The following is a 13,307-nucleotide window of genomic DNA, read 5'->3' as shown; positions in this document are numbered from 1 at the left end:
GCAATTTCGAAGTGTCTAACTTACATCCCTTTTTCGAGAAAAGGGATGTAGTTTAGACACAGCCTCTTCATCATCTTTTGCATCTGACCAGATGGTTTTTACCCATGAAATCTTATGCCCAAATAAATCTGTTAGCCTTTAAGATGCTAAAAGACTCCTTGCTGTTTTATCATGGAAGTAGAACTTAGAAATGTAGAATTTTGTACAAAAATAACTGCATTCAAAAATAAAAGTGTAAAATTTTAGAGCTTACAAGTACATTCAATCCTACTTCATGTTTTTCTGAGTGATAGCCTGAACAATTTTGGTTACAATTTGCAGGAGGTACTGCTGCCTGCTACTTGTTTTCAGTATCATCTGAAAGTGAAAACAGGCTTTTGCATGGCACTGTTGTAACTGGTGCTGTGAGATATTAAGTGCCAGCTGTGTTAAGGATTCAGATGTCCCTTCATGCTTCAGCCACCATGCTAGAGGGTATGCGTCCATGCTGATGACTGTTTTTGCTTGACAACGATCCAAAGAAGAGCAAACCAATGTATATTCATTTTCATCATCTGAGTTGCCACTAGCAGAAGGTTGATTTTTCTTTTTTGGTGGTTCAGGTTCTGTAGCTTCTTCGTTGAAACATTGTTCTTTCAAGACTTGTAAAAGCACGCTCCACACCTTGTCGTCCTCTGACTTTGGAAGGCACTTCAGATTCTTAAATCTAGGATCAAATGCTGAAAGTAACTCCTTTTAAAGTTGTCCTGGCTAATGTTGTTTCATTGTTATGTTGCTTATCTATTACAGCACATGCTTGTTTAAAGTTGAGCAGTGCTCACTTATGACATGGTTTTGCTGCCTGCTTTGTCCACTAGCAGTCCAGTAGCAAATCAGGTGGTCCTCTCCCCACTGCCACTCTGTGCCTGCTTCCTATCTTGCAGCTGCTCTTGGGAGCCTCCTGCTTGCTGGGGTGGGGAGGAGAGTGCCTCCCTCTCCTCCCAGTCAAGCTCCGTACTCCATACTCAGTTTCTGCAAAGCAGGATACAACAGTGAGGAAGCTAACATTTGAGTTACTGATTCCTCTGAATTTGCTGATCTACAGTACTTAAAAGAGCAGCATACTGGTGGTGGGTCAGCATAATTAAAGGGGAAATGCGCATCTTTGCCTCACTTGCTCACACTCACGCACTCCTTGGCACTTTGGAAAGTTGGCACCTGGGCAGTTGTTCGTGAGCAGTCTGGAGAGGAGAGTAGCGTGCTGCAGCATGATAGTGTGGGTTCATCATGTTCAGTTTCCACAGGGAAGTGTTTACAGCCACAACAGCCATGCATCTGTTGTGTTGCCTCCCTCCTTGCCTCACTTAACATTGTTTTGCTTAAAGTGGCATTTTGGGGGCACTTAACTACAACGTTAAGTGAGGAGTTACTGTAGGTATTTTTTAGACCTCTTGCATTGGTACCTTCTTTGGACTTTATCCAATCTGCGGTTAAAAACATTGTGCTGGGTCATCCAAGACTGCTGTAATGTGAAATGTATGGCAAAATGTGGATAAAACTGAGCAGGAGATGTGTATAATTCTCACCAAAGAGTTCAGTCACAAATTGAATTAACACACTTTAATGAGCTTCATCAGCATGGAATCATGTCCTCTGGAATGACGGTCAAAGCATAAAGCATACGAATGTTTAGTGCATATGGCACATAAATATCTTGCAATGTTGGCTGCAAGAATGCGATGCAAACGCCTGTTTTCACTTTCAGATTATATAAATAAGAAGTAGGCAGCAATACTGTATTTACCATAAAAGTAACTTGTTTGGCTGAACAAGAAGTGGGACGGAGTGGACTTTCTTGTAGTCTCTTAAGTTTTACATGGCTTTATTTTTGACAGCAGTTACATAAACAAAAAAAAATTGCATTTGGAAGTTGCATTTTCATGATAGATATTGCACTACAGTACTTGCATGAGGCTAATTTCAAAATACTATTCCTCATACTTACATTACACATTTGTAATAAATGTGAGGTGAACATCATGTATTTTATTTGGTGCAATTGAAATCAATATATTTGAAAATATAGAAAAGCATCCACAATATTTAATTTCAATTGGTATTCTATTGTTTTAGTGTGATTAATGTAAAAAAATCACTATTAATCACGTGAGTTAACTGCAGTTTGACAGTCCTAACTGAAAGCTGTTACACCTATCTGGATTTTGCATTTAAGTTTGTAAAGCCTTGTTATTCCTACAACTATTTATAGTCTCTGTTGGGCTGTCAGTAGTGCTTTGCAGCTAATTAGCCTGTTCAAAATGTATATACATATACACACACTATACTATAGTAGTATAGTATATCACACACACACACTATTAGACAGACAGGGTTGGTGAAGTGATACTGGTTTTCTTTTAACTGAACCAGTTTCTGTTGAAGGAGATGAGCTTTGAGCTACACAAAGCTCTTCTTCATGTGGGAGCGGAAGGGGGGGGTAGAGCAGGTGTAGGAAGAGTTGGGGCAGGAAGGGATTGTGCATGACTCTGTGCCCCTCGAGGGTCGGATTAGGCTCCTATATCCAGGAGCAATAATTCTCCATTCTGGCTACTTATTTTCCCTGGTTACCCTTTTACTAGCACCATACACCAGTAACAAATTATTTTAGCTATATCTCCATGAAGGGAAAAATATGGCAGGCACGAAAAATCTTCTGTTAAATCTGTCATTCATATAATCATTTGCTTATATGAAAATGGAATATTTAGAATAGAAGATCAGATATGCTTTATAGTTAAAACTAAAAGCCTTAACTGCCTGGGCACCAGTAATCTGGAACTGGTTCAACTGATGTCTGCTGTATCAGGAACACTTCACTGTCTGAGGATTGACTTGGTTGTCACATGGATTCAAGTTGTCTTTGCAAATGTACTGTAATGTGTTTGGTGCCTCCTCCTCCCCAAACCCTTCTTACAGACAAACCTGAGTCAGACAGCCATAGTCTTAAACATATTTCTTAAGCTACTAAATAGCTTCCTATTGTATGGCAGAATCACTTGCTCCATCTCTTTTATACACCCTGCTATTAGTCTTTTGTGAAAGCTCTTTATTCCCTGGTGAAGTTTCATAGGACAATCTTCTGGATGATCATTTGCCTGAGAGAGAATTACAGTGTGTTGTTCAGAGGCAGGGTGGTTTAGCAAATGGGGCTGTCTGTTTTGAGAGTCATGAGATATATGTAGTATTCTTGGCTTGGCTGATGATCTGCTGTGTGAGGAGGTAACTTATTGCACTTCGCTGTTCCTGTTTCTCCTGCCACATCTGATTCATCTTGTCTGTTTAGCTCAGGGGAGGGGAACTTTAGGCCCAAGGGCGGGATGTAGCCTCTGGCTTGCCTGAATCTGGCCCCTGAGGCTTGGGGCTCCTACTAAATTTAGGAGACAGGTGGGCAGGCAACCCATTTCAGTCCCTGCTCACGCCGAGTCAGGAACCAAACCCCACTATGGCTCTGCAATTTAAAATATAGAAGGAGCCAGGTGGGCAGACTGTCCAGCTCCTACTGCCTTTTAAATTGCAGAGCCACAGTAGAGTTTGGTCCCAGTGCAAGCCAGGACTGAGTGGGGCTGCCTTCCCCAGTTGAGGAGTAGATACAAATTCTATCAAGTAAGTACTCCATTACTAAAATGATCTCAATTTAACATCCCTAGTAAAAAATAGTTTTTTTTAGTTTTCCTCAAGAGTACTGTACTGCAATCTCTTTAGCATGAAAGATGAACTTAGAAATGTAGAATTATGTACAAAAAAACTGCATTAAGTAATAAAACCATGTAAAACTTCAGTGCTTACAAGTCCATGCAGACTTACTTCTTATTTTGCCTGTCCATCAGACGAACAAGTTTGTTTTCATTTGTGGGACATAATAGGGCACACTCTTTGTTTACAATGTCACCTAAAAATTAGAACAGGCATCCCCATGGCATTTTTGTAGCTGCATTATTTAGCATATCTTGCGTTCATATGCCCCTTCATGTTTCAACCCCCAATCCAGAGAGTATGCTGGTGTTAATGCTTGTGTGGTTTTTTTTTTTAAAATGCATTGATTACATTTGTGACTGAACTCCTTGAGAGGCTCTGTTTTACTTGCTTTCTGCCACATATTTCCTGTTATAACAGTCTTGGATGATGATCCAGCACGTTGGTTGTAGGAACACTTTCACTGCAGATTTGACAAAACACACGTAAATACCAATGTGAGATTTCTAAATGTAGCGATAGCACTCCTCCCAAAGTTTAAGAATCTGAAGTATCTTCCAAAATCTGAGAGGGACAAGGTGGGAACATGTTTTTTGCAGTTTAAAACGAGCAATATAGATGAGAGAACTACAGAACCCAAACCACCAAAAAAGAAAACCAGCCATTTGCTGGTGGCATTTGATTGTGATGAAAATAAATATGTATTGGTCTGTACTGCTTTGGATCATTGTCAAGCAGAACCTGTCACCAGCATGGATGAATGTCATTTGAAATGGTGGTTGATGCATGGACAACAAATCTTTAGCTTATCTGGCTTTTTGTATTCTGTACTGTGATTGAAATCAATATACTGTATTTGAAAATGTAGAAGAAACATCTAAAATATGTAATAAATTTCAGTTGCTATTCTATTTAACGGTTTGATTTAAACTAATTAGGCATGATGAATTTTTTGCGTTGATGTGAGATAATGGTAATTGACTGCCCTAATTTTTATTTTTAGAAAGCAAGAGTACTTTTTCTAAACGTAGAACAATGTTGACATTAAAAGAAAAGGAATACAAATATTTTGCGTAAATCGGTTTAGTGATTATGAATAAATATTGAGACTGGATTGTGAAGTAATGTTTTTTCTAGCAGTGATAGTGAGTTTGCTTTAAATGTGAGAAAACTGTTTCTCCTTTACTTGACCTATGAGAATCCGTTAACTTACTTACATCTTCATTGTACTTTACTTTGTTGGTATCTGATAAATTTGTGATGATGCAGAAGAGATGTTGTAGGTTCCTGCAGTGGAGACTGTAAAAACAAAATGAATGTTGAGAAGTTGTCAGTCTGACACTGGCTCAACAATTAATACATCAATCACCTTGATTGGAAAGGCTCATAATCAAAGGCATCTGAATTAGTAGATTCTTGCAAGTAGGTTCAGTAGTTCTTTAATAGAACAAATGCTAAAAGTGATGATAAAATAACCAGTTACATTTTATTTGGCAAGATCAGTTTTGGAAATATTGGAATAACATTTAAATCAAATGTTGTGGAATTTTGTTGTTCAAACTGATGTGACTTGTTCAGATACCTATCTTTAAAGTTTTCTCTTGCAGGGAGCTGTAAAAAATCTTTTGGGAGGATTCCTAAATATCTTGGTACAGAAGGACTCTAGTTTTCATGGTGAGTTTTGATTTCATTTACTTTTTAAAAAAAGGAATGCTTAAATTATAATAATGTATATTATTACAATACGAGTATATATGCGCATAATTTCAGCCTACAACTGTTAGTGAATATGCAAAACTGGCAAGCATATCCATGGATACATGCAAATATTTATACTTACATGTGCAATCCAAATATGCTTGCATTTTATACTTTTATGTGAAAAATAGGTGGTTGGATTTTTTGGGGGGCGGTGAGGGGGAGCAGGAGCAGTGTTTTTGTGTGGAGGAGTGATTGGAGTCTGATACCAAACCATTGTGCTTGCAGATTTGAAAGGCTAACTGAACACCTGGACCTAAGGGATTAGAATTAATTTAGGACAGGTTGAACCTTCCTGGTCCAAAACCCTTGGGACTGGAGTGGTCCCGAACAAAGGAATCTGCCAGACCAGGGGAGGTCAGGCCTCCGGGCTCTCCCGGGGCCCCCCTCCTGGTTGCTGCCCCAGGAGAACCCAGAAGCCTGACCACCTCCAGCTCACCTGCCTGGCTTTGCTGCCCCCAGCACACTCCCAAGGCTCTTATCCCTTCCCTTGGCCCTGCATGAGGCAGCAGCTGCTCCCAAGGTTCTCCAGCCCTACGTGGGGTGGCAGCTGCTCCCGGGGTTCCCCAGAGCCGGACCCATGTGCACAGCAGCTGATTTCCAGGGTTCCCCAAAGCCAGGCCAGGGTATGTGGCAGCAATAGCAGCTGGCAGCTGCTCCCAGGGTTTCCCAGAGCTGGGCCTACCCATGTGGTGGCAGCTGCTCCCGGAGCTCTTGACCCCAGATAACTGACTCTGCAGGCTGCCACGGAATAGTCTGGCCCTGCCCTGCTCCTAGCCACTCTGAACCTCTGCAGCCGGGACTCTCTTGTCTAACAACATCCGTGGTCCTGACAGACCACAGATGTTGCCGGACCAGAGTGTCTGGGACGAGAGAGGCTCATGGCTGTCCTTCAATACCAAGCTGAAATTCTATGAATGCTAATTTCACTTTTAAACATTTAAAAACAAATGGATTCTAAAATGGATTCTAGAAGCAATAAGGCAATTTTCTGTTGAAAATGCTACACTGTCATCTGCAAAACAGGACTCTTCGCGCACCGGCTCCTCTGTCCCTTTAAATGTGGAGTGGCAGTGGGGAAAGGCATGCAGAGTGGGAGCAGGGATTGTTGTGTGCCTGTTCCCCTGTCCCTCACAATGTGGAGCGGCAGCAGGGGAAGTTATGCTGGGACGGGTGCAAGCCCGACTTTGTACTGGAACTGCTTACCCTTGTCAACTAATCGAGTAGTCAATAGTTTTTTTGTTATCAACTCATTGATTAGGAAAGTAACTGCATTTTATCATCCTTATTCCGTTCCTTGCCTTTGCCACAGATTTGCTGTGACATTGGGTGAGATGCTTTACTCCTCTGCCTGGTGTTCCCATATTAGCAACTGGAAATAATAGCTTGCCCCATGTGAGAACTGAGGCTATATTCATTAACATTATGAATTAGGGATGCAAAAGTATAATCGCATATCAATGACAGCGGCGCAGGACTGCAGGTGGGAGCTGCCTACCCCCTGCATGTAACTAACTGCTGAAAATGTCAGCGGTTACACAGTTAGTTAACTAAATGCATTTTAACATCTGTGTTCTGAATTTGAGACTTAGTGGAGCATGCTTCACAAAATGTTAGCTTTAATGTTTTCAGTCAGGTTATTCTGTGTAATATTAATGTCTTCCATAAGTAAGTTATGTCAATAATATATAATTATATGATACTGTATATGACAAATATTTTCATTTAAGCACATTTTGATACCTTTTTATCCTCTATGTAGCATGCCAAATAGTGCTGGTAGAGCTTCTGGTTTCTTTGATGAGCTCAAGGACCTGTGCAGAAGAGCTAACCCTTCTCTTGAGGATATTTTTAGAGGAAACACCTTGTACAGTAAGTATGTTACAGATCAGAAAATTCTTCAATACAACAAAGAGTGGGACAGACAAAACAACTGCTTTTGTTTCAGATAGTATTAAGGAAAGTACATGGAACATAGCAATACATTATAACATTACTGGTTAGAATGTATATGACTTTGCCATTTGCACAGCTTAAAACACTAACTAATAGGCTGCTTTTATTTGGCCCAATAAAATGTGGGGGAAGAAGGAAGAGGGAAGAGATGATGAGGTATCTATACAACTTTTTGTTATTTTATTTTTTATTTTTTTGATGGAGGGACTTGAGCATTCATTCTTCATGTGCAAGGAAAGAGATTGACTTTTGGTATGGAGAGAGGAATGCTGAGAGGAAGGATAATTGTCAGGAATTATCATTTTGTGAACAGGAAGCACTTTCAAGTTAACTAAGCAATTTTTGAGTCTATTGCTTGTGGTCATTTTGCTGAACTGAAATAATAGTTCTTCGAGAGGTCCCCATGAATGCTCCACACTGGGTCTCAGTGTCATCCCTGCACCTGGATTGGAGATTTTGAAGCAGTCCCTGTGTGGGCCGGTGCCAACCAGCATGTTCCTAATCCTCCAGTTCCTTCTCAGATGCCTTCAGCCTGAGACAGAGCTTCACAGTTTTTTTTGCTGCTTTGTTATTTCTGAAGTAATTTTTGTAGTTCTTAGTTATCGTTAGTTAATTGTTGCTAAGTCTTTTTGCTTTTAAAAAAAAAAAAAATTTTTTTTCCACTATGCTTGGTTCTCTGGGCTCTAAATGCTGTGCCTCTTGTAGCGAGGCAATGCCGATGTTTGATGGTCCAATTTTTGACAGTCATTCACAATGTGTCAGATGTCTGGGAGAACATCATTCATTTTGGGGGTTGTCCTCACTGCGCTAAACTCAAGATGAGGACTCGTGGGGACAGACACCTCAATTTAAAGCTAATTCTTCTGGAGAAGAATACACACCCTGCCTTGGACCCAGGCTCACAACCTAGGGAGGTACAATAACCCCCAGGTTCCCCTTGGGACAAAAAGGCACCCTAGAGAAGTTATAGAACCATAGAACACAAGAAATGGAAGGGACTTGGAGATGTCATCTATTCCCCTGTCCTCACTGCAGGACCAAGCACCCTCTAGACCATCCCTGATAGATATCTATGTAACCTGCTCTTAAATATCTCCAGAGATGGGGATTCTATAACCTCCCTAGGCAACTTATTCTAGTGTTTAACCACCCTGACAGTTAGAAAGTTTTTCCTAATGTCCAACCTAAACCTCCTTTGCTGTAGTTTAATCTCATTGCTGCTTGTCCTATCCTCAGAGGCCAAGGAGAACAGTTTTTCTCCCTCCTCCTTGTATCCCCTTTTAGGTACTTGAAAATTGCTATCATGTGCCTTCTCAGTTTTCTCCTTTCTAAGCTAAACAAGCCCAGTTCTTTCAGTCTTCCCTCATAGCTCATGTTTGCTAGACCTTTAATCATTCCTGTTGCTCTTCTCTGGACCGTCTCCAATTTCTTCACCTCTCTTGAAATGTGGTGCCCAGAACTGGACTGGATGTAGTACTCCAATTGAAGCCTAATTAGCACAGAGTAGAGCGGAAGAATGACTTCTCGTGTCTTGCTCACAAAACTCCTGTTAATGCATCCCAGAATCGTGTTTGTGCTTTTTTTCGCAAGTGTCACACTGTTGACTCACATTTAGCTTGAGGACCACTATGACCCCTAGATCTCTTTCTTCAGTAGTCCTTCCTAGACAATCGCTTCCCAATCTGTATTTGTGAAATGGATTGTTCCTTCCTAAGTGGAGTACTTTGCATTTGTACTTATTAAACGTCATCCTATTTACCACAGACCATATCTCCAGTTTGTCCAGATCATTTTGAATTCTGACCCTATTCTCCAAAACAGTTGCAACCCTTCCCGGCTTCATATCACCTGCAGACTTAGACATTGGCATAGAGAGTACAATTATTAAATCGTTGATGAAGATATTGAACAGAACCAGTCCCAAAACCAACTCCTTCCAGCATGATTATGAACCATTAATAACTAGTCTCTAAGAACGGTTGTCTAGCCAGTTATGCACCCACTTTATTGTAGCCCGATTTAAGTTGTATTTTCCTATATTTATTAATAAGAGGATCGTGCGAGACTGTATCAGATGCCTTATTAAAGTCTAGGTATACCACATCCACAACATCTCCTTTATCCACAAGGCTTGTTAACCTATCAAAGAAAGCTATCAGATTGGTTTGATATGATTTGTTCTTCACAAATCCATGCTGGCTGTTACTTATCACCTTATTTTCTTCCAGGTGTTTGCAGGTGAATTCCTTAATTACTTCATTGTCTTCCCTGGCACAGAAGTTAAACTGACTGGTCTGTAGTTTCCTGGATTGTTCTTATTTCCCTTTTTATAGATGGGTGCTATATTTACCCTTTTTCAGACTTCTGGAATCTCTCCTGTCTTCCATGATTTTTCAAAGATGATAGCTTAAAGGCTCAGATACTTCCTCTATCTTCTCCTTGAGTATTCAAGGATGCATTTTATCAGGCCTTGGTGACTTGCAGACATCTAATTTTTCTAAGTAATTTTTAACTTGTTCTTTTTTTATTTTATCCTCCAAACCTACTCTATTTCCACTAGCATTCACTATGTTGGGTATTCCTTCATCATTAGACTTCTTGGTGAAGACCGAAACACAGAAGTCATTAAACCACCTCTGCCATTTCCAAGTTTCCTGTTGTTGTTTCTCCCTCTTCACTGAGCAATGGGCCTCCCTGTCCTCTTGCTTCTAATATATTTATAGAATGTCTTCTTCTTCCCCTTTGTCTCTAGTTTAAGCTCATTTTGTGCCTTTGCCTTTCTAATCTTGCCCCTGCATACCTATAGTTTGCTTATATTCATCCTTTGTAAATTGACCTAGATTCCACTTTTTATGACTCCTTTTTGATTTTTAGATCATGCTGGATCTCCTGGATAAGTCAAGGTGGTCTTTTGCAATACTTTCTATTTTTCCTACGCAGTGGAATAGTTTGCAGTGGAATATAATGTCCCTTTGAAAAACTGCCAACTCTCTTCAGTTGTTTTTCCCCTTAGTCTTGATTCCCATGGGACCTTACGTACCAGCTCTCTGAGTTTACTAAAACCTGCCTTCCTGAAATCCATTATCTCTATTTTGGTGTTCTCCCTTCTACCATTCCTTAGAATCATGAACTCTATGATTTCATGATCACTTTCACTTAAGCTTCCTTCCAATTTCAAATTCTCAACCAGTTCCTCCCTATTGGTTAAAATCAAATCTAGAACAGCTCTCCACCCTCCCCCAGTAGGTTTCTCAACCTTCTGAAATAAAAAAATTGTCGCCATTGCAGTCCAAGAACTTGCTGGATAATCTGTGCCTCGCTGTGTTAGTTTCCCAACATGTCTGGATAGGTGAAGTTCCCCATTAGCACCATATTCTGTGCTTTGGATGATTTTGTTAGTTGTTAAAAGCCTCATCCACATCTTCTACCTGGGTAGCTGGCCTGGAGTAGACCCCTAGAATGACATCATCCTTGTGTTTTACCCTTTTTAACCTAACCCAGAGACTCTCAACACATCTGTCTCCTTTGGCCATCTCCACCTCAGTCCAAGTAGATGCATTTTTAATATTTTAAGGCAAACCTCCTCCCTTTTTTTCCCCTGCCTATCCTTCCTGAGTAAGCTGTACCCTTCTATACCAAAATTCCAATTATGTGTATTATCCCACCAGGTCTGTGAGAAATAACTATGTCAAGTTCTTCCTGCTTATTATCCATACCCCTTGCTTTTGCATGTAGGAGTCTAAGATACTGATTTGATTTTGCCTCCCAGTTCTGCCTTATCCCTCCTTTTTCTCTGCTCTTATAGCCCATGCTCCCTCCCATTTCTCATCTAATTTCCAGGTCTCCATGTTAGTTACTTACCTGTGGGCTTTGGTCACCAGCCCCTGTCGAACCTAGTTTAAAATCCTCCTCACTAGGTTAGCCAGTCTGCATCCAAATAGTCTTCCTGTTCCTCAAAAGATGAATCCCATCCCTGCTTAGTAGTCCTTCTTGGAATAGCATCCCGTGGTCGAGGAAGCCAAAGCCCACCTGCCAAGACCATCTTTGCAGCCAGGCATTCATCTCCAGGATGCGCTTCAGTTTCTCAGTGCCTCATCATGAGGCTTCCTCAAAGAAACAGTCTCCATCTAGAGTATTGGCAGAGGTCACATGTCAATAGTACTTATGATGCTCTAGGTACCTTGGGCATTATGGCCATGGCCAGCACTGTCTTCGAAGGGTCCAAGCAGCGCCTTAAAGCCGTACTGGTAGCCGTTACGATACCGATGACTACGTGGGTACTGCCAGATGTATCGTTGGTACCGACAACAGCAATGGTACCAAAAGCTACGGCACTGCCAATGCATCCAGCAGTACCGAAAGCACCCTCAACAGTTATGGCACTGATGGCACTGGCACCGACCAGATTAGCAGTGCCAGTTGTATACTCAGTACTGCCAACACATCAGCAGTCTCTACCATCTGCACTAACCATGCCATTGGCACCGTAGAGACTGACACTGAAGACTCTGGCACTGATTCTCGTAGCACCGTTGCCTTATATGCAAAATGCTGATCTTGCGGTGACATCTTCCCCTCAATCACCATTTGTCAGCACAGATGCACCGCCTAGACAGGTGACTTCCCAGGTGCTGTCCCTTGTACCATTGCTATTCTCCAGTGATGAAGTTGAAGGAATACAGGCTTCCTTCTCTCCACACCGTAGCCCTCCAATTCAATATTCTAAGCCGCGCTATGACCTGTAGACTGTATGGATGCCACTGGATGCCTCCTCCAGTGCCACATCCTGCACAATGGCCTTACTGGCCTTGCGTTTCCTATAGGAAACATCTCAGTTTGCAGCCTAGCCCCTGTAAGCATGCTAGTTTTTATGCACCATGCACAACTTCATCCATGCAACAACCACTCAGTACAGAGCCTCAAGAGGCTCAGGTTACGGAGGAATCACCTCCTGATGCATCACTTCTTACAAATTTGTCATCTTCACCTGATGAGGCTGTGATGCCACCTCCGGCTGTAGATGACTTCACTCGTTTTAATGAGCTTTTTAAGAGAGTTGCGGCTGAAATTAAAATTACTACCGAGGAAGTCTCTGAACCTCAGCACAAGGTAGCTGAGAAGCAGATTATCTTCCATGCTGCCCTCCAGGCAGCACTTGACTCCACTAATACTGTGGCTAGAACCATCGCCACCACAGTTGTGATGCATAGAGCCTCCTAGTTCTCCCCAGCTGTGTTCCCTCACGAGATACAATCTACAGTCAGGATTTGTCCTTTGATCATGAGACGCTGTGCCTAAAACCAATGAAGTTTTTAATACCATGAAGGTCTCTCATGCTACCCTTTGCACCTTGGGTATACATATGCCCACCAACAGACATAGGTAGTACTGGTACCAGCCCCATCAATGGTCATGCTACCCTGCCTATCTCAAACAATGGCCGGATAACAATCCCAAGAAGAACCAAACCCAGCCTCAGAAGACAGTTGTCAGGCTTGGCCCCTCAACCGCCACCAGACAACAAACAATTTGAAGCCTTGGTCGAGGTCTTGGTATACTCCTTGTCATTTTCAGCATTGAAACTTGTCACACACACCTTTCAAAACTGTCTCTGCCCGTTTTATCACCAATGGGCCTCCATCACCTCAGACAGATGGATACTCGACATCATTCTGTCAGGTTACACCATCCTCTTCCTCTCCAAGTTTCCTACCCACTCCCACACCCTGTCCCTCTTCAAAGACTCCTCTCATGAGTCCCTGCTGTGAGAAGAGGTGCTACACTGGTTTAGATCTAGGGACCATAGAACTGGTCTCCAGCAACAGAGGGGCAGAGGCTTCTCTTCCTGTTAGTTTCTACCT

At 41.8% G+C, this 13,307-nt stretch overlaps 1 protein-coding gene across 7 annotated transcripts in view; it reads left to right on the top strand.

The window, feature by feature from the left end:
* Positions 1 to 13,307, top strand: part of LYST (lysosomal trafficking regulator) — a 153,754-nt gene that overhangs the window by 43,072 nt on the left and 97,375 nt on the right. For all 7 annotated transcript variants that reach the window (XM_006122067.4, XM_075924798.1, XM_075924800.1 and 4 more), the window contains 2 exons: positions 5,340 to 5,406; positions 7,253 to 7,362. In XM_006122067.4, the coding sequence (XP_006122129.2) occupies positions 5,340 to 5,406; positions 7,253 to 7,362 (177 nt within the window). The remainder of the gene's footprint in view (positions 1 to 5,339; positions 5,407 to 7,252; positions 7,363 to 13,307) is intronic.

The sequence above is a fragment of the Pelodiscus sinensis genome, chromosome 3 (genome assembly GCF_049634645.1).
Source record: "Pelodiscus sinensis isolate JC-2024 chromosome 3, ASM4963464v1, whole genome shotgun sequence".
Lineage (NCBI taxonomy): Eukaryota > Metazoa > Chordata > Testudines > Trionychidae > Pelodiscus > Pelodiscus sinensis.
The sequence above is the reverse complement of the archived record's forward strand: the minus strand, read 5'-3'. Positions and strand labels throughout refer to the sequence as shown.